The 22,543-nt window shown below is 41.4% G+C and overlaps 1 protein-coding gene across 3 annotated transcripts in view; it reads left to right on the plus strand.

The window, feature by feature from the left end:
• Nucleotides 1-22,543, plus strand: part of kiaa0825 (KIAA0825 ortholog) — a 106,781-nt gene that overhangs the window by 15,682 nt on the left and 68,556 nt on the right. For 2 of the 3 annotated variants that reach the window (XM_058071915.2, XM_058071918.2), the window contains exons 7-19: nucleotides 5,476-5,643; nucleotides 6,793-6,857; nucleotides 6,938-7,189; nucleotides 9,070-9,347; nucleotides 10,455-10,605; nucleotides 12,452-12,642; nucleotides 13,582-13,788; nucleotides 13,868-13,978; nucleotides 16,154-16,293; nucleotides 19,028-19,207; nucleotides 20,457-20,690; nucleotides 20,764-21,068; nucleotides 21,328-21,434. In XM_058071915.2, the coding sequence (XP_057927898.2) occupies nucleotides 5,476-5,643; nucleotides 6,793-6,857; nucleotides 6,938-7,189; nucleotides 9,070-9,347; nucleotides 10,455-10,605; nucleotides 12,452-12,642; nucleotides 13,582-13,788; nucleotides 13,868-13,978; nucleotides 16,154-16,293; nucleotides 19,028-19,207; nucleotides 20,457-20,690; nucleotides 20,764-21,068; nucleotides 21,328-21,434 (2,389 nt within the window). The remainder of the gene's footprint in view (nucleotides 1-5,475; nucleotides 5,644-6,792; nucleotides 6,858-6,937; nucleotides 7,190-9,069; nucleotides 9,348-10,454; nucleotides 10,606-12,451; nucleotides 12,643-13,581; nucleotides 13,789-13,867; nucleotides 13,979-16,153; nucleotides 16,294-19,027; nucleotides 19,208-20,456; nucleotides 20,691-20,763; nucleotides 21,069-21,327; nucleotides 21,435-22,543) is intronic. The other variant, XM_058071919.2, reaches the window with a different exon arrangement.

Here is a 22,543-nt window from a genome sequence, read left to right on the forward strand (position 1 = left end):
TTCTCAACACAGACAGGAGGAGGAAGATTCAATGTAGCCAGGGATGGGTAGAGGGAGACTTTTATCAGCCTTGGAAAAGATAATGGGGACAACATGAACTTGGTATGCCATGGAGTAACTGGACCTTAGTTTGTGAACGGGTACAGGAGGCGACTAGACCTTGGCCTGTCTGGGAGTGGGCATGGGGGGCAACTGGACTTCAGTCTGCCTGGGAAGCGGGTACAGGAACTTGGTCCGACATGAAACAGGAGCTGAAGCCAGGGTAATCTGACCTCGGCCTGGCTTGGAGCTGGATGTGGTCTAAGTTCGACCTTGCCCTCGTTTTAGCTTGTGGCAGGAGTCAAGGGCTACTGGGCCTTGGGCTGACACAGGAAGCAGTTGCACCTTGGGCTGGCCTTAAGCATCAGTCAAGAGCAATTGAACTCCGGGCTAGAGTCAAGCAAACATGGGTAGCAACTGCATTTTGGGCTGGCCACGAACAATATAAATAACATTAAACAAAAGAAAATCACAACAACACAAAAATATACATATATTTTTGATGTTCTTTTGTTTAATGTTATTTATTCACTGTGCCCCAGGCCAGTTAACAAGCCGCAACTGTAAATGCCCAAAGGCAGCACTTCTGACAGCCCAGTTCAGAGGCTCCCATAAAATCATTCTCAACTGTTTACTCAACAACAACCCAACAATGTATGTAACAACTTGGTTTATTGACCAAACATACTGTGGTGCTGTAAAGCCATACTTTTCCTTTGAGTGTGATGCGTTAGGCAGGCGGACCTGTATGTATCTACTGCATTTTCCATCTGCTTTGATCATATGTGCCCTAGTGAAATGAATGTCTGATTGGGAATTATTTAATATCTTGTTCGAAAAAAAATGCATCATTCAATTTCCAATTGGCATTTCAGTATTCATGCATAGTTACATGCACACCAAACACATTCAGTACAACTTCTCCACAGGCATGTACGGTAATTTATTCCCTAACAATAGACCACAGGGGTGAAGTCGAACTTTTAAAATTTCTCTTCAAACACGTCGCAACCCCATTCTGATAGCACTGATTTGAATTCCACTTTCACTAATTTCCCTGTATAGCGACGGTGGCAGCTCCCTATAGATAAAAAAAATTGAGTTTGAACATGTACAGCAAGCACATTCACCCTCAACGTGTCCCCCCCACCGCCTCACCCTCTCTCGCTCTTTGAACTCTTTCTTGGAAAAAGCGCTGCAGCCTATTCAATGGGGAAAGAGGTTGTGTAGTGACGCGAGGAAAGTGCGGCTGAGTCTCTGCATGGCGTTCGAGGTGCTTTTGGGGATTGAGGCTACTTGGGAATGGCGTCTGTTAATATTTAATAAGAGCAGCTCCTCACTAGATCATATCTCTGCCTTATATACACTTCCAGCCAGAGACACCCACATGCTACCATGTAATTATGGTTGAGAAAAGTGGGGGTGGCTTTATGTAAACCTCAGCATGTGTGGTGCTTTTGGTATATGGATGCGTGCCTATCCTGGTAGACAATGACAAGAACCCCTAAATAGCCACCACAATGTCCTGTTTTCAGTGAAATCAATGCATACTATCTCTCAAAGACCTTAGGAATGTGTATTATGTGATGTCATTTATTTTTGTCCTTAAGTGGCCACAATAGCGTTTGTGCATTACTTTAAAAATCTCAAGGAAATAAACGATATTCTTGGAATCTTAAATTGAGAGAGCAGGGATTAAAACGGTTTATTGAAAGCAGCTCACACATTACGATAAAGAGTCAATATGACTCACTGAAGACTTGAAAGCAATAATGCAGTAAACAAGTAAGCTTTAATGAAATAGCCATAGCTTGACAACACTGTACAGTCCGATGTGTTCTTCATCCAGGTTGCGTTGTTCAAATAGAGGAGAAAAGTCCATCTCACTGACACTATCCATCACAAGGACAGACACAGAATTTTAAATATGGCCCTGTCACACTAAACATCTCTTTCCTTGCAAGGCAACTCAATATCGAGTATTGCTACGATGCTCTTTTGTGAAGGGCAGGCAGCCCCCTGCTGTGGCCTGGCTGGGCAGCATCCAAAGTAGGGGCTGCCAGGGTTGCGTTGGTGAGTGTTAGTTTGTGTGTACGTCTCATTGTGCATATATGGGAATTGCAGAAGGAAGCTTCCCATTAAAAGGCTGTCTTAAGTGGGCAGTGGTCTGAAAATGACACTTATCACAAGTCTAGCAGTTCTAGAGAGGCAATCCATTGTGACTTTTTCCACACATAGCATAGCCTGTTATTGTTTGCCAATTAGGTCCTTATTGGAAAAGTATATACGGCCTTATATTATTTTTATTTGAATACAGAGGAAAGCCTAGTTTACACTCGCTAAAATGTACAGAGCCTTGACTTGAATTAGCAGTAAAAACATGCATCTGTAATATGTGATCTACACACATATGCTTATCCTCTGCAGGGTTGCAGTATAGCTGGAGTCTGCGATGGAATTTATGCAATACATAATGCACCTTGACCTTTTATTGTGCATAATGGGATAAAATCCACTGGCCTTTTGAGCTTCTTCTACCTCACTGAACCACACACTGTGGCTAAACATGCACTAGAAATCACCTGTACGGAGCTCCACCACCATTTATACTGAACCCAGTGCACTCAGTATATAAAAGCTAGTGGGCAGTGTGGTGTGAGACGGTTAGACCACAGTCCCAGTGGTCTGATTTACACCTCCAACAAGCAGAATGGGAGAAAGAATAAAAATATGAGAGAGGGTGAGACACTATGCTGGAGAGAAATTAAATCAGTGGCTAAATTATTGCATGATTGCCCATTCCCCAAAGACTTGGGTATCATTTGGTAGAAAGTGTCTCATAATTGGTTTTCGGCCATGTCAGACACATGCAATTCCCTTACTAATGGCTCTGTTAGGAAGAACTGGGCCTCCTGGGTCAAAGAAGGACAGAAAATAGCCAGACGGCAAAAAGCATACTATCTCCTTTTTCTTCCCCGTCTCAGATAAATGGGAGCGAGTGTGCGAGAGAAAAGAGAGACACAGAGAAGGGGAGAGATGCCAAGAAGGAGAGTGTGTTGTGAGCTAAGAGGAAATGAAGTGGCAATAAGTGCAGCCAAAGGGGAAATGCTCTTCATCGTGAGTTTAATACATCAGTCTGGGGATTTGGCAGCCCGCCACACAGCAATTGTTTACCTTTTTGCTCACTGGTTGCATCTGTTCTGTTTTGTAAACGGCATTAAACTATTCGCCCGTAAACACCGGAATCAATAACAACTGCTAAGGGAATTCCCTTTTTCCCGCCTCTCTCCCTCCCTTTTTTCCCTATCTTTCCTTTTCACCATCATCTCCTCCACTCTCTTCCTTCTGTGTGTGTTCCCTGCCAGTCAAGAGCAGTGTTTGTGTGTCTAGAAAATGTGTGGTGGAACCCACAGGAGAGACAGACGGAGAAGACTGATGGCTCGCCAAAAATACCTGCTCTGTTTGTTTGTTTGTTCCGATTGCGTTACATTGTTGTCATTGTTTAAACCTCCAAACAGATCGGACACACACACACGCACACACACACACAAACTCTCCTACGCATACTGAGCAATTACATGTCAGCTTCTGTTGTGATGTATAGGATAATATAGGGAAACATCGATTCGTCTGCAAGAACATCGTCCCACCATATGGATGATCTCTTCTGTTTAAACATATATTTATCCTGCTTTCAGCACCAGCCTTCCCTCATTGATTCTTACTACACTGACCTTTGGTTGAACCCTTCCCTCTGCTCGTACCCTGACACATTCTGCTCAATGGGACACGCTACACACAGTGCCGTATGACACACCTGGGTGCTTTTAAGCACACCCTTTCCATCAAGCTGCTATGGGATCTTCCATTTGCCCTCACTGTTGTGACAAAGGTATAATGAGGTTTAGATGGCAGTGTACGAGACAGCTATGGCTATAGGGCTATTTGGCTGGGAAGAAGAACATAAATACCCATATAGCGTGGGTACCTGGATGAAAGTGCCCTGCTAAACATCAAGGTCATGGCCAAGTGGATTATTTAGTGTGTGGCTGAAGGAGGACAGTAATGGACTTGAATGCTGGGAAAGAAAAAGATGATGCTCTTAGAAAAGGTGATACCAGGATCCGATGGAGTGGTAGTTAAAGGACGCCTCTCTCTCATTAGTGGTTAGGGTTGGGAAGTCATTTCAGAGAATCCAACCACTCCGTCTGCAACATTTCCCTGCCTCATCCATTTTGGATTGTGTATGCCTTAGCTACTAGTTGATGTGCGGGTGTCTTCACAAATAGACATGATTAGTGTTGCGTGCATGAATGTGTGAGTTGCAGAGGCAAAGGCAAGCACATGGGTGTCAGTCAGGTCACGCGTGTGCACATGCATCGTGCGCACACTGTCCCACCAGACCCCATTACAGAGGAGTTGCCGGGCTGCAGACTCATGCAGTGTAATTGCACATACACACCAATGTGGCCACACAGCAAATAATCCTTCCCATATTCACGCGCAAATTTGTACATGCCTGCACACACTCACAAATGCACATAAATAGATGTGTACACCAACAAACTTGAGGTTGGGCTATATCCCGTGGTGGCCACAGTCTGGTTACATTGTGGCAGTTATAATGCAAGACTGACATGTGCAAATGCCAAAGTGTCCCCTCTAAATTAAGTTATTTAAAATGACTAGCTCTACATGCGCACAAACAGAGTGCAAAACTACCACTTTACAAACATAATCTCATAATCACACAAACAGCATGAGCGGTCAAACATGATTAAGACATGAAGCTCATGGGACAGTATGTTGTGGCAGATTTGAACAATATAGCAAAATTACATTAGGATCCAGGAGCAATGATTACAATTATTGGCTTTTTCTCAATCATCACCATGCTTTCAGAGTCGAGGCTAATACAGAGCTCATCCATTCCCAGATGCTGTGGCAATGAAGCTCATTTAGGCGGACATGCAAAGTATTTGTGCATGTGTCTGGGAGTATGGCAACGCATATCCCCGCCACCCATTCTCTGGCTTAATGCGGAACATCCCCTGGGTGATGTCTTTGGCAGCCTCCAAAATGGGAAATCCATATTTGCCGAGGGGGTCATTGGCGGGTTAGGGGGAAAGAAGTTTTTCACCAAGAGAGATGGATGTTCATGTATGACTTGTAGGGGGTGCGAAGTTTTGCATATTTTCTCACTGTCTCTTTGTTTATGCGGTGTATTGGGAAAACATGAATGGGTCGATATTTATAAGAGGTGTCGTGCTACGCGAGACTGGGGGTTGCGGGTGTTTTCTGATGAGCACATGTCAGAAACCTACTTTCATGAAATTGTTTATTCTTCACTAAACTGTAAACTTTACAGCAACTCTCAACTTCTCTATCTGTGTCAGTTTAACATACACAAACACTTTATTTTTCTTCTCCACAAAGCACCAATGGAGCTTCCTGTAAAAAGCAGAAGCTTCAGTTTGACCTCCCACCAGTTGAGGACATTAACCCAGCTGGCACGGACATTGCTGGCATTTGAGAGCAGAGTCAAAGAGCTGGTCACCAACATTGTCTTCATTAATTGTACAGGGGAGACGCCCTGTGTAAAAGGTAAAGCATACAAGCATACATATCATACACGGTGATACACACGTGATTCATTCAATAAGTCAAAAAAAGTAAGGTAACCTCATTTGTTTAGCAGTTGCCACCCAGTTTGTAATTAACATTACTGCCACTAACAGGGCCGGAGGGAACATTACGGACAATGAGTTAACTTCAAATAAGAATAGTTTATAAATGGGTCTGTCTTCTCCTGATGTAATATTACATGATCCATGAAAGGTAAGAGGGAGGAACCTACCTGGCATTATACTACAGTCTTGGCAGAGGTCAGTGCTCTATTGAGTGTCACTCTGGCTGTCTAAAGAATTACCTTATTTCAGCTTTGTTTTCATTTTATTATCCTTTTTGTCTCCCAGTTGAACGCTCACAGCATAGAAATAACAGAGCTTTTTGGGGCATGCCGTAATTTCCATAAAGGTTACATTTATAAAAACAAGACTTGCAGAAAAGCTCAATTTACTGAGAGGTAAACAGCCTTTAAAGGCCAGTTATCCAAGTCATTAATTCCCAGCAATCAAATGGCTTAATTACCAGAAATTCATTAAACGGGCTTAAAGGTCAAAAAGTGATGTGCTGGCTGCTTCCTCCTTCTTCCGTTCCATGCACCCGTGTTCACCTAAATTGCCTCGCCTGGGGTCTCACTGTTCGCCTACTGATTAGGATACTCTGGCCTTGATGTTCATGCTTTTTAATTGCAACCCAACCCAACATCTTGTATGCTTGTCACCCCCCCACTCACACACATCCACATAATATCCCCTCCTGGAATTACCCCATACAGGCTGAAGTTTATGCCATCTGGGCTCAATTGGATTCTAAACCCTGAAAATTAGACTTATGGCATCGCCATTAGCATCTGCCACCTGTTTCTTATCCTCTCTTTGAGCCACACAACTGCTATTCTCTGGTTACCGCCTCTCATTTTGAGTCGTGGGTGAACACTTGGGCAGTGGAAGTTACTGTATACTGTAGAATATTGATGCTTCATGTTACACCCCTTGGGAATAAGTCAGTGTTATATTTTATACTGTATTATTGTACATCACATCATCAATGATATAGAAGGCTGTCACCACACAGCCTGTATGCTATACATCATATACATTTGGTAGTAATAACTTTTTCATCATGTAGGCATCCTAAAGAAGGCTAAGGACGACGTGGCAGCAGATGGCAAGAAATCCACAGTGCAAACTGAGGTCTGTTATTTATTTCTTTGAAATAACTTACATTAACAGAACTTGTGATGCATTGATTTGTCTCCTCTGCTGTTTTGTAGTCCCTCGAGTTTGACTGGAGATCTGCTTTTAGCAGTTTGGCCCCTCACATGGCTCACTGTGTCAAAGTGGTGCTGGATGATGTTTGTACCAAGAGTCTTCAGCAGGAAGAAAGCCTCCATTCCTCAGGGCACTACGCAGTCATGCTGGAAAACATAAGTGGACACATGAGCATCAACAGTAGTGACATAAATGTCAGAGAAGACAACTTCCATGTCCATTTGGAGAGAGATACTCCTAAGATGGTCGCCAAGGTACTCCTGAATGCTAAACACAGCTATCAAAGGCCTCTATTGCACCTGTGAAGTGCGGTGAGCTTCCTGGCTGGAGTCAGATGTATTATTTGCTTTGCCTCATCTGCCTTCTCTGACCACATGTCACTGGTATATGCAGTTCAGCACAAATGGTTTCCTCAGTGACGTTTGTCCATCTATGAACTCCTGTATAATATTTCCCTTTTTACTCCTAATTTACAAACACAAAATTGGCTTGAGTATAAGCAGTAGCTGTAACATACATAAGCTATAATTCAGAAAAAAATGAGCAGTAGTAATCAAGGTTTATACGTTACATTTATACGTACAAACCAAGTGAGTCAGCGCTTTTCTTCATGTTACTCACACATAAACCAGTGACACGGGGCCTGCACTACGAAGCAGGATTTCTTTTTATCCAGATAAGATTAACTATGGCTATGCAGTCTTGTCTTCAGGGTCGACATATATTCAAGGTCGTCATACATTATTTGGCTTAAAATGGTACCTGACTTTTTGTCATGGTGCTACATTTACCATTTCTTTATCTCCAATTGCTCTACCCATCCCCTGATTGTTGTGTTTATCCACACCTATTTTTCTCCATAGACCCCTAATCTAATGCATTGACTGTATTTGTGTCGTTCCTTGCCTATTGGTGTCAGAATTTGTCTGCGCTCAGGACCTGTACAACATATTTACGTGTAGGTCAATGCTTCAAAGATTAGAGCCTTTCAGCCCAAAGGTTATACATGCATGCATTTGCATTCAATAACAGTCAGCCAGACAGAGTCAGACGAGCCTGGTTGAGTTTTAATATATACAGGATTTCTTTTTCTCGCTTGTCCTGTACTGACTAAGGTTGCGTTCAAACTGCAGGTCAATTCCGATTTATTTGCTAAAATGTGACCTATATCAGATTTTTTTCATGTCAGTGTGAACACTACAATTCTGACTTTTTTTCATATCCAACTATAGTGTCATTTGTATCATTGAAAGGTGAGTTTTGCTGCCAGTGGCGGAGCTACGTGGTGGTCATGACCACCATTGGTCCCTCTACGGCAACCTAGTTGCCATTTAGACATCTCCACAAGCTGCCATAGCCAAAGGTCTTGCCCTATATGTGTATGTTATGTACGCATATGTTTTGACTACTAATAGGCCATATTTAAACACAATACAGATTCATAAATTTTTGAAAAACCCTGATATAATAAAGATGTGAAATTTTAACTGTGGAGTTGCAAAGGATGACTGTACTCAGTCTGCATCAAATACCATCAGGTACCTGAAGACAGTGAGTCCACTACGGATCTGCAATGTGGAATACTGCTTCTACTGCTTCTCCAGTCCAGGTGTCCTTAAATGTGACCTATTATGCTTTTTCCACTTTTCTAAAAAAATGGCATAAATGTAGTCACAATGTTGTATTCTTGTGTTAAACGATTCCAAAGTTTCAGATTATGAAGTTTGGCATTTGGAAGTGAGCCCTCAAAGAAGTTTGGGATGACTCTGAACACTCAGATTCAAAGGGCGTTCTAACACTGGCGTTTTGTGATGTCACAGATTGCTGGGCTTCCTTAAGAACGTGCGCTGTAGGCCAGATACGCACTCTGCCCTCCCCCAAGCTCTGCTTCTGTGTTTACGGTTATTAGCAATGTCTCATAGAAAGAGTTTCTTCGGGTGTAGGGGAATGCTACATTGTTTACAATTCCTTACGAGGAAAACATCAGATGCAAACATGCATTGGTTGTGAGAATGGCTACATTTTAAGATGAAGATGAAGTACTTTTGCGCACAATTGCCTTACAGGCTACTATAATTGTTTTGTTTTGTTTATATTAATATAGCTGCTTTTTTTGCTCTCTCTCCTCCCTCAGTTTTGTGGTACAGTGGTTGATGAAATGGACGCCTTCCTACCTTTGGCAGCTGCCTGCAGGGACAATTCTCTACTGGAAGTTCGATCAAGCTTTGTGGAGGCTTGTAGCCGGGCAGCACTTGCCATGCTTGGGCGTTTAGATGAGAGAGCCCTGGAAGTACCATCCTCTCTACCACTGAAGAACCTGTCTGTTCTGTTGGCCACTTCTATTTATGTGCTCCAACGACTGCAACACTACCATGCACGACTAAACGACTCAACCGCTACTTTAGCCAAAGTGTAAGGACAGTGTGTATGTGTGTTGTGTAGCTCATCAGGAAAAGACTTGTGTGGACAAAAAAACAACAAAAACTTAACTTGAAACTCCAACCCAGAACACAGTTAAGCTCCAAAAATGTGCTGCCGCTGAACTAATAGAATATATGAAACAACATATTGAGGCAAAGCTTTTTTTTTGGATAAGACACTTGACCAAATTAGTTTTACATCAAACTGCAATGTATTATTCGTAGAACCAAAAGTAAAATGGGACTCAATAGAAACAAGAGACAGTCACTCATTTCATTGTTATTGTAACACTGAAGTATTCATATCCGCACAAGAGTTCCGGGGGTGCTGGAGCCTATCCCAGCTGACTTCGGGCGAGAGTTGGGATACACCCTGGACTGGTGGCCAGCCAATCACAGGGCACATATAGACAAACAACCATTCACACTCACATTCATACCTTTGGACAATTTGGAGTCGCCAATGAACCAAGCATGTTTTTGGAATGTGGGAGGAAACCGGAGTACCCGGAAATAAATTGTAAAAAAAAAGAACATAAAAAATCATCTTAAATAAACTTTCTTACTTACTATTTAAAAAAAAGACTACTCTCTTCAGTCGAGTAAATAAAGTGGGCTGTGCAACAAAGTTAGAAAACAAGGCTGTAAATTTGAGATTTTAGAACAGAGGTGATGAGTTTAAAAAAAAAAAGTGAAAATGACTGACAAGTGGTAATGACACCCATATTGTGTCTACATCTGGTGAGTTTTTATGCCTCATAATTCCCCCTTAACCTATGCCCTCCAAATATCCCCTCCAAAGGCATCTTGGCTGCCCTCTATGCTCATGTTTTTCCACCTTTGCCCTACACCCCTCTACCGTCAGTTAGCCTGTGCCCCCTCTTGGTCATAAAGTACTTTTCCTCTCCTCGCCATTAATTCTCCACGTTTTTGAGGTCCTTGCACCCCTGTTAAACTCTCACCCCTTTCTGGAAAGTATCAACGCTGGGAGATTCACAGAAGACAATATGTCAGACTGAACTTTGAGAATAAATCATGTTTGTTTTCATTGTCTTTTTAGTGTGTTAGTTTACACTAGTGTTTTGCCCTTCCTGCCCAGGCACTTGAGCTTGCTGCCTGTCCAGAAGTACCAGGAAACAGTTGAGGCCTTGAAAGAGCAACTGACCAGCTACTCTGTCCAGGTCTGTTTAACATGTATCCTTCAGGATGCAGAGAGTCACCATTGGAATGACCCCAAACCTTTCTATGAGGTAAAGTGTCCTTGAAGGCGATTGAAAGTAACCACAAGCAGTTTTCCTTTATAAATCACTGAGGTTTCTATTGTCGGTATACGTTACCCTGTTGATTTTTCTTTACTTTAAAACTAAGGCCTTCTCTTTATTCATATCAATGTTAACAGTATCAGCATATGCACACTGCCTTGTGACTCTATGGGCTTATTCTGTAAAACTTTAGGAACCCTAGTGCAAACCCTCTAGAGCTTTCTCACATCTTCTTTTCATTCTTTCACACATTCCCACTCTCTCACTTCGAACTAAAGTTTCTACTACGAGCTCCCTGAGAACATCTGTGGCTTCCATGCTACCCCAGGGGCTCCAGGGGTTCAGCTGTCTGATGTCTGTAGTCTACGCTGGGACTGTCTGGAAAGTAGCAAAAAGGGCCCCTACCTTTATGCCCTTCAACCAATGGAAAACTCTTTCCTGCCATAGGGAGCTTTTGCTTTTTTGTTTCTGCCTCCTTCCCCGGGTCAACGATGTCAGGCAAACCTGCTGTGCGCAGGTGTGCACTTGTGTTAAAACGTGCATCTGTGCAGATAAGTGCACACGTGTGGAGCGACTTCTTAAACTGGGTTGTATTTGCAGTGTTTGTGTGTGTGTGTGTGTGTGTGTGTGAAAGCACTTTTTTTATTGTGTGAAGTTGATTGCATTTCTGTATTTCAGTCTTGGCTGTCTTACAGCATCTTTTTTCTAACTTACATTTTTGCTTTCCGCTGTGGCGACTCCGAAATCAGGAAAAAAAGCGAAAGAAACAAACAAACAAAAGTTATTACAGACACACAAGTGAGCGGTTGGAAAGACACATTGGATTGTTACATTAACAGGATATGTTAGGCAGTCTAACAAATGGATCAATGCTGCCGAAATTCACAATTCTATTGAGAAGGGAAGGTGTTTCTACGAGGGGTGCAACAGTACAGGTAACCAACTGTACTGTATTGTACGTTTTATGTGTGTAAAGATAACTTTGTTTTCTCAAAATCTTCTGTTATTATTATTATTATTATTATTAAGTTGTTTTTTGGAACAAAGCATTACAATGAAATTGCGATCTACCGCAGGTAATCATCCAATAAATACAATTGGAAAAGAAAAAAATTCAAATAATCATGATGCATTTTCTGCTTTAGGATTATAGCTGATCTTGATTAGTATCCAGTGTGTCTGAATTTGCTCTGTTGAGTCCACAGGCATAGGATGGCAGCCTAATCCCGGACATTGAGTCCGGTCACGGTCCCATCAAACACAGATCCCTAAATGACTTGCTCCAGGGATGAGAGGGAGGGAGAAAAGGCTGTAAAAAAAACAAGATAGATGAGGTGACGTGGGAAGAAAATGAGAAGGTACTAAGGGGCAGTTTTACCTGAGGAAGTGGAGCACTTTTGATGTGTCAGTGCTGCCCGCCACCTACAGTATAGTACAATGGTTTATTGTCAGAGCTTAATGATGAGTATAGGATTTGTTCATCATAGCAATTTTTTTTTAACTTAGAAGATTTTGTTTTCTCCTGTCAGTTTTCTTTATGTGAGCACCTTTCGGTGTGTGAGTTTGATGAGTTCCCCAGTTCAGGACTTTAAAGCAAACTAAAGTCCCAGTGGGAAAAGAAACCAGGTGCAGAGTGCAGGTAGCATGACCACTAAGACATTCTGGTGTTGACAGACCTTCTCCATCTTCCCTCTTTCTTCTCTTGTGTTCACGCTCCCTTTCTCGCTGTTGTTTTGCAGTATCTCCTTTTGCCTCCTTTGCTTCTGTGTCACTGTCAATGACCATTTCACAATATATCTTCATTTCTTATCCTGCATTTCTCTTTTTTCCGCAGGGCGAGCGCTGTTCCTTTTCTGTGCAGATGTGGTTTTATTTCCTGTGTGGTCTCCGTAGTGATCTGTGGGCTGTTCTACCACCGCAGTTGGCCAAAGACCTGCTGGGACAGGTGTTGGCAGAGACCTTACAGGTGCTGGTGCAGAGATATGCCAGGGCCCAGCCTTCATACAAAAGACACCTGCAGATCAGGTACTTAAAATTGAGCACTTACTTTATTGAGAAATGTGGTCAGCAGTTTAACAATTCTCCATTTTGTAGATTATTCTAAAAATATAGAAGCACAAAAAACTGTACTGTAACAGGAAACCGTAAAATAATACAGTGCATGGAGTCAGTGATTGAGACACAAGCAATGTCATTTTGTACTTCAATTGTACACACTGAACAATAATGCATTGTGCCACAATAGCTAGCTTTTTGTATCCTTCCACTAAACCATGATGTTGAACAATCTGTGGTCTCAGGTCATTAGAAAGTTGTTTTGAGGCTACCATGTTGCCTTTCTTCAGAGAAGATGCAAATAATAGAACAACTTGGAATTAGCCATCTTACATACCCTTTCTCTTGATTGGCTTCTTTTGTGTGTTTAGAACAAGGGTCAATGAGTGTATCAAACAAATTTCATGTTTCAATAATTAGTGCTAAAGGTATTCAAATCTATAAAACAACAAAGGTGCCAAATTTATGCACCTGCCTACTTTTACCTTTTAAAGTAATTATTGGTCTCTTTCTGTTAATCCTGTAAACTTCATTTCACTTCTCATATATCACTGTGTTTGTCTGCTATATGATATATTTAAGTGGAATTGCTGATACAAACAACCAATGATTTACAAAGAAAAATGATCAGGGGTTCCCAAACGTTTTCATACAACTGTATTTGCGTAGTTAAATCCAGATGGTGGTGTTTTTTGGCCAGGCCAAACTTGCCAAGACCTTTTGGCAAGTTTTATTTGCATATTACATATTGACAGAATGTGCCCAGATCATTGTAGTCTATTGCTATGCACTGTTTTTATTATTTATCTGGGCATATTTCTGACTAGGTGCATATGTAGAATAAGTACATAGTACATGTAATAAATATTGTCCTTTATATTTTCCAATTATCCTTTCCATGTGTGCAAGATGTGACATCACGGCAGTGTTGCTTTTTGTGGAGCAGCTGATGTGGAGTGTGTGTGAAAGTCCCGAGGCCTTGCTCTGCCGCAACCCTTCTTCAGCAATCACCATAATAGCAGGGGGGTCGGACTGGCCCTACCAGATCCACAGCTTATGTGACCAATTACTGACAGTCCTCATCATTGGCACAGCACCACTATCTCTCTTATATGGGTTTGTATATTAAAATTGTGCCATTGCACAAAACAAATGTTGAGTTGTGTTGTTTTAAAATGTTGTGTATCTTTTCCAGGACATTTATGAATAAACATGCAAAGGAGTCCATGCAAGTCCAGTCAGATAGGCCTGCGGTCCACTGGTTGAATGCTTTAGAACCTGAACTCTTCACAGAACCAGTTATACAGTAGGTGTTGAAAACCCACATGATTTAATGGGCTGAATCATCGCGGACAGACCTTACAGCCACACATTCTCAAGAGATCCTATAGTGATAAAAATTACCTTTCAATATGATTAGTCCATGTCGACACCACTACTACCACAATAATATAACATAGTAGTTAAAAAAATCAATAATTTGTGGTACAGTTCTTGTATTGGAGCTCAATAAATTGTGCAGGTGTATCTAATGCTGCGTTTCTGTGGCGGTTACTATAACACGTATCAATATACTGTATAATCAGTTGCATCATGCAGGATGCTGCAGGTTATAGTTGCTTTGGTAATAGCACAGATGCTATCCTTGATGCTGACACTGATTTGACTCATGTCGATGCTTTATGAGGGCTTTGCACATCAGGCATGGACCATATACTGTGTTGTGCATAGGCTTTTATGTGTGTAAATGTGATCATACATACATGTGTGTCGAGTTACTCGTGTGACCTCCAAGGTGCAGTCAATCACTCACTCCCTCACCCTTGACTCCCCCCTCATCCCTGTAATCTCCCTCACCACCATAGGTGATGTCATTGCGTGCTGATGGCGCACAAATCAAACTAAGCCCTGCACTTGTGCTCTGATGGTACTGGCGAGCGGGAATTTGTTGATTTTTACAATGACATTTCTTTGCTCCCATTTCTTTGCCTTGCATGCAACGGCGCCTGGGGGCCCACTGGTGGCCTGAAGCCAAGCGCACTCCTCATGCTGGACCGGGACTCGGTGGCCAAATATTTGCCTATCCCGTAATATCAAAAGCATTGGTTATCAAATGCAACAACACTAAAACCAAAAGGTGCATGAATGAATCATTTACATTTAAAGGCCATATACAAAATGTGTTTTCTGGCCTCATGCATGTGCTCGATTTGTCTTACTACTTTCTCATAATGTGTGTGTTTCTGTCAGGTTCTGTAAGCTAACTCCGTGCCAGAGTTGGTTAGATTTATCAGTGCTGTTAAAAGAGAATTTCTTGTGGATTTGCTGCTGCAGTGACATCATAAATTGCGCTGTCAGATGTAGACATAGTTTGCCTCCGTCAAGCAGCAGGGTGCACCCCGGCATGGCTTTCTGAGTCAAATAGAATGGTTAATTTCTGGGCAGACGCCCCCTGTGAAGACTCCCACCTCCTTGTGCCTGAGACAAACTCCAGCCATTCCTTCCATTAGATTTTATTGAGACGTATAAAATAACACACAGCCACATTCACACACACATCAGTGTGCTCTAGCATTTGTACACATACCCAAACATAGCATGCACACACATGCACGGACATTTGTTCACACCAAGGATACGCCTCATTAGCCACAGCTGGCTGCAACCTCTTGGTTATACAAAAGATGTAGGAGGGGGGTTCTTCTGTATATTCATGTATTTGGCTCTCTCCCAAATGTTAATTTGCTTTTAGCTGGCCACGATTACAGCTAATTCCTTCCCGGTGCACATTATAAAATACAATGACAGTGAAGACATTTGCTGAGTAGGCGGAGGGACACTGAAGGATATTGCATAGTAAACAGAAGTACTGTGGAACAAATAATTTTTCACATAGGATAAAATATGGAACATGACCTGTTAACCCTAAAAATCATTCTTAACTGTCCTAGAAGTGAAAATATAACACTATATGTATATATATAATAAATTTCCTGGTGCCGGCAGCACTCATGTAAGCCAGAACCAATACTCTACCACCACCATGTTTGACTGTTGGCAAGGCACAATTTTTGTTGCCAACTATTGCTATTTTGCTGTTGATTGTAATCCTGCTATATTCATGTATATATAGTTTAAATAGACTTTATCCAAGTTTAGTTTCTGCATTATTGTACCTTAAGAATATACACTGTACTGTAAGAAAAATGTTGAATGAAATACTCACTTTTATGAGATGCATTATGTTAAGGTATGTTAAGTATACAATATAAATCACTTGTAATTTTAATCAAGGTGTAGTAAATGTCACTTTTTGAAAATCATATAATATTCAAATTTTGACCTTTTACCGAACCACATTGTCTGTGCTTAAAGACATGTCTAGCTGTCTCATTCAGTATAGTAGCATATTCCCTCCTTTGTTGTTTCTCACCTGACACTGCAGAACTGTCAACTTGTTTTTCCATCTCTCTGCTCTTAGAGATGGTCTTATGGGCCAGGAAGCATCTGCATATCAGCTCAAGTTGCTGACCTCTGACCCAGGAAGCAATCCAAGGTTGCTACTGCAAATGTTGCTTTACAGAGACTGTCACCTGCCCCGTGTTCTCCTGGAAAACTCTTGTAAGTTAAGTGTAATACATTTGCAATAAACGTTAATGTCGGATACTGGCATGTGAATGCTTAAGTATGTGTTGAACAGTTACATTGTTTAATTTACAAGAATGAAATTATGTAATAATAGTATTGGTTCTGTATGGAATGGTGTCTGGGTCCAGACCTGGACCTAGGAGTATCCTGTATATAAGAACTAATTAAGTAACTCCTAACTTCTACACACATTAGATGGGCTGCCTCTCGTTTTATTAGGTCATCATTGTCATCATCTTTACCATCATCATCATTTTCACCTTGGTCATCAGCATCACTAAATCAATAGAGTGCAGTAATAAACACTCAACAGACCCAGGCAGAGCACATATGCTGACCTTTAAAGATTTTGCATTCCTCCTTTCCCCCTCTCTACTGGCAACAGCCTAACCTTTAAAGACTGTTGTGCACTAGCACATTAATTCACATTATAGTGACCTCATTAATAACAACTCTCACTGTCTCATTCTATTGCTCAGCCAGAGTCTGGCTCTGAGGTACCGTGATGCCGCTGCATGGTGCTGTATATCAACGCCAGAAGCGCTGACTCTTGCATGTTATCTCAGTGACGAGCTAATTAAGCGAGAAGTGGGAAGACAGAGGCTTGACTGAATGTTCACAATGCCACAAGCAGCTGTGACCTGTTTCTGTGTGTGGACAAATGAAAAGAAAGCGCAACATGAGATGTCATATGGAAGTGTTGGGTCACCATGAGCTCCCGGCTTTATTTCATCTGGTTTCTTTACCAGAGTATTCATTCTATTACTTTAAAAGCCTTACTCTGCTGCCCTATTTGTGGTATTGATAAGTTCACAACAGTGAGGGGTTGATTGTATCCAGTATAGATAGACCTATCGATCACAGCATTAGGTACACCTACATCTCAGTATGAATATAATACATTACAGTATTACAGCTCTTACAACATTTTTTATTAAAGAGTGCAGTAATATCTGAGATTTACGTTTTTATATAGACCAGCCACCAAATTGCGGACCTCTGATCCAGATCTGGACCCAGTGACGGCCTTTTAAGGACCCGTGAACAATTGGTCAGAACTTTATGAATGAAATGATGAACACATAATGCAGATGTGCCTCAAACCTCCATAATAGTAATACAAGTGTAAAAAGAAGTGAAGCACTGTAACATAAAAACCTTTTGCGGCAACACCAGTTTTCTTCTAATTACTCGATATTACTTTTGCTATAAAATCCTACTAAATTGTCATGAGTCTTGTCTCCTGACTACAGTGTTCCTGACACTATTCAAATAGCTGTCATCTCTGACAGACTGCTGGATGTCTGCCACCCCTAGAGCAAAGGGTCTCTCCTCAGCAACCCCTGTCAACTTAACACACACACACACACACACACACTTAGTACACAATATCTGTACAGTATATAGACATCTATAGGGGTTAGACACGCACACACCTCCGTCAGCCCTGTGCTTAGACAGCTAACCCCACAAGGACAGGCTGTCAAAACCTCTTTCCTTTCACTTCTTGCCTCCATGTGCCGCACATCCCACTGCCACAGGGCTTTGTAATCTGTCCTTTTTTCCATCTATCCATCGAGCACATATGTGAGTTTTCCTTCACTTTCTAATGCCTTTTGTTCGCCCATTCTGTTAATACTTCTCAGACTGGGAAGCCTTGACATTTGACCTTTTTTCCTGTGAAAGGAGAACATTACAAATTCATTCATTCATTCATTTATTTTCTACCGCTTTTCTACCGCTCACGAGGGTCGCAAGGGTGCTGGAGTCTATCCCAGCTGTCTTTGGGTGAGAGGCGGGGTACACCCTGGACTGGTCGCCAGCCAATCACAGGGCACATATAGACAAACAACCATTCACACTCACATTCATACCTATGGACAATTTGGAGTCGCCAATTAACCTAGCATGTTTTTGGAATGTGGGAGGCAACCGGAGTACCCGGAGAAAACCCACGCATGCACAGGGAGAACATGCAAACTCCACACAGAGATGGCCGAGAGTGGAATTGAACCCTGGTCTCCTAGCTGTGAGGTCCACTCGTCCGCCATGCAGCCACATTACAAATTACTTAATTCATTCATTCATTTTCTACCGCTTTTTCCTTACGAGGGTCACGGGGGGTGCTGGAGCCTATCCCAGCTGTCTTTGGGTGAGAGGCGGGATACACCCTGGACTGGTGGCCAGCCAATCACAGGGCACATATAGACAAAGATATATATATATATATATATATATATATATATATATATATATATATATATATATATATATATATATATATACATATAGACACATAAGACAAACAACCATTCACACTCACATTCATACCTATGGACAATTTGGAGTCACCAATTAACCTAGCATGTTTTTGGAATGTGGGAGGAAACCGGAGTCAAATTAATTAATAAAATATATAAATAATCATAATTTTAAATAATTACCCATTATCCATGTATAATGGAGTATTTGGGGCACACAGATGACGAAAATATTATGAAGTAGAAGAGTTGTGACGTCACACTGAGCAAATGTCCAGTATGGCACCCCGGCCAATTTTGTTAACTTGATGCGGCCCATGAGTCACAAAGTTTGCCCACCCCGACAGTCATACAAATTAAATAAATAAAAGCATAAATGCTGACCAGAAACCCTCCTTAAAAGTTTTCAAAATGTAATCCTTTCAATGTCTTCTTTTTTTCTCCAGATTTTTGTCAGGAGAGCCACCTCGAAATACCTCCAGAACATTGCAAGACAGGTGATACCTTAATTGAGGCACTTTTCAACATTTATACCTGCTTGAACGATGTTCCTCAGGCCTTGACTCAGGCCCTTCAGCCATACCTGGAGAGTGCACACGTATGGGAGCATTTGTACACACTGGCAGGTAATGTAGCCTGTGGCCACTGAATAATACTGTAGCTCAAATTCCCTCACAACAACCGTTTTTTTATTATAATCGTGTAAATGGTTGCAAAATGTCATTTCTATAGGCTGAAGCTGTAGATCCATACCGACCTTTAAAGCTATAGCTTGTATAAAAAGACACTGATGAATGAGACTTGACCACATCATTTAAAATGTCAAACACTAAAAGCTTATAATATTTCATTATATTTGAAGAGGTACTGTACAATTGCAAAATCATGATTATTCTTTTTCCCCCTTTTGCCATCTCAATATACTTAATGTTTTGATACAGAGTCCCTGTGGAGGTTTTAGCTCTGTATCAAAACATTAAATAAGTTATTGTAGTATAAATTAGAGGTGATACACTGTTTGGTTAAAGGATTGCCCCCACTAATCATGTTTTATTCCCGCTATTCACATTTCTAGATAACACAACATATTTCACTATTGTACTTCACATACTGGAGTAGCAAGTAGTTTGAAATCCATACAATGCACAATACAAGGAGGTGCAAAGTGTGAAAACCAAGTGACTTTGAAAAATAGGTCTAGGTCTTACCTGCCAAGGAGCACTGCCTCGTCAAACAGCTATATCATTTTGTGTTCCGCTCCAGTCTTTTTCTGTAGGTCTGAGGTCACACATTTGTTAGACGTCCCTTAAGATTTCACAGCACTTCCAATACCGCCAGCGTACTTTATCTCTCCCGTAGCCTTTGGTTCTACAGCTGCTTCTGTGGGAAATTTATGACTGCCATACAGCTTCATGTAGTATAGCTCCACTGCTATCAATATCAGCTGGATATGAAAAGGCAGCACAATGGAAGACATACTATACATACTGGCACCTTGAGAGGGCACTAAGACTTTGACGGTCAGGCCACTGAAATTGATTGAACACATCTGAATTTAACCGGGTATTACTTGCTTTATTAGAGACATTTCAGTTTAATATGGCAGCAATCTATTGGCTATATTTGACATTTCTGTCTAAACTTGAGTTTTTTAGTAACATAATGAAGTAGGCCTATTGAGACTGACTGGTTTGTTGATGTCTCTCAACCTATTATTTGACGCTTTGGCAAGTAGCTTAAATAGTAAGCCAATTGTCTTCTAATTACATCAAATTACTTTTATTTCTGTTTTTGTATCTTATGAGCGTCACCATCTTGGTTACCCAAGTGTTATCCAGGGGTAGTGAAGCATTATTCATTCACCTCTTTTGTCAGAAACATCACAGAAAGAACCTGTGGTGATCAGCTGCATCCGGGTGATAGTCACCAAATCCACTAATAGCATCCTGACTCACCTGGTTTCCATGTCGATGGAGTGGCAGGCCTCAGAGGAGTCCGGTGGAGTCTTTGGGGTGAGAGATGTTCCAGAAAGTGTCCTGGCTCAAGTTCCTAAAAGTTGGAATTACAAACCAGTGGAAATGCGAGGGAAAGAGACTGCTTCTTCGAAAAGTATGCATACTGTAGATTGTAATTCCATAAGTTTCCTACAGAGGAACATCATGCATGCAATCTCTCCCTGCAGCTGTCATATCTCTGGCCATTCAAGCTATGTCCTTCATTTTCACCAACCTGCCGCTGGTGGTAGCATCTTTGCCCCTCCCCATCCGCTATCTCTTCCAAGTGGCTGAGAAACACCTTTCCCAGCATGCCCGGCAGCTTCGCTCTGTAGGCCTGTTACTCTGGTCCCTGTTTAACTGCCTGATCCATGGACTGGGGGACCTGCACTCGCTTGAAGAGATCAGTGGGCTGGTCTTGAACTGTCAGGCCAAGGACCACCTGACCCTCCTGGCTGAGTGTCTGCAGGCTTCAGTGGGGATTCAGCAGAAGGTAATTTTGCGAATGACAGAACAGTGATAGCAGTAATAAGGAGACTTTGGTTGTTCTACAAAAGTACATAAAAAAGCCACATTGAGCTTCTTCCATTGTTTGGCAAATTAAACAATTTAGACCAGAATATCCAGCGTATAAGGAGTTAGCAAAATAATGTTCTTATATCATCATGCTCTTATGCAAAGCCAAATTGAGCCACTTCTACAATCCCTCTAAAAACTTTAAATTCTCTAAATTTGTATTGCGTTCATGCCAGGGAGTTCCCAAACCTGCGTTACACAAGGTATTGCAGGCTCTAGAGGAAAAAAGACCAAAGTGGATGAGCATGCAGCTGCACAAGGCCCGCAAACTCTGCATAGACAGGTAAGAGACCAACTAGATGTATTAATACAGACGTCATGGTCAAAATGTCGCGGATATACTCTTAATATGAATGTGATCATGCATGTTGGACAGCGTCATCCATCACTTAATGCTGAATATTCACCTGGGTTAGGATTTTATTCATGCCATTTGGTTAAAGAAATAATTTTCTCCTGATGTGTGATGTATTAAAAATAAAATTATGGTTGAGGGCTTTTAGTCAGGAGGCAGACCAACACACATAATTGACATTCAGCACTGGAACAGTCCAAAATCCATTCTGGGGTGCTGGACTTTTTTTTCTTTCCGTATAACTAGTATAAATTACATTTTATGTCACATCAGTATCATCAACTTTTATACAATTGCAAAGAAAAGTCAATGGTTAATAATAAAACCCTTAATGCATAACAAATGTGGAGAAGAAAGGGGTTTTTAAATAAACTCTACTTTACAGTGTATGTCGTAGTCAGTTTTTCATAATTGCTGACCATTTTGTACTGAGCAGCCAGGACATATGGATATCCAGTAATCCAAATATTCCAATATGTAAGTATTTTTTCATTATGCCACCAGTATGTTGTACCTTCACATGAATTTTCAGTTTGATGAAAATTACTTGTAAAGCTTTTGGTGGCATCATGAACACACAAAAGAGAAAAATCATTGATTTCGGACTGTTGAGGTTATGCTTTAAATTTGTTATTTTTCATTGTAGTAATTTGTGATTTACCACCTTGATCATCTATATTATGGAATATGATGCACTGCATGCTGACCTATACCCTTTATCTCTGCACATTGTCGTCAGAACGGTGTGTTTCTTTCTTCACCACAACCAAGCCACACAAAAAAAAATGGCAACTTACAATAAAAAACTAAACGACAACAAAATACTGACAAGATAATGAACATGAATTTTTATCTCATACAGTGACATGAGTGGTAGGGTGGGTGGGCATTGGCGGAAGGCAAAGACATGGCATGGAGAGTGTGTGTTTGTATGTGTGTTCAGAGGGGAGAAAAGGATGAGTGATTATGTATCACCTGTCTGAGGCATTCAGTGAGATCATTACTATTCATTAAACTAACCTTCACAGGGAAGTGAC

The sequence above is a fragment of the Doryrhamphus excisus genome, linkage group LG3 (assembly GCF_037039965.1).
Source record: "Doryrhamphus excisus strain RoL-2023G ecotype Guam linkage group LG3, RoL_Dexc_Guam_v1.1, whole genome shotgun sequence".
Classification (NCBI taxonomy): domain Eukaryota; kingdom Metazoa; phylum Chordata; class Actinopteri; order Syngnathiformes; family Syngnathidae; genus Doryrhamphus; species Doryrhamphus excisus.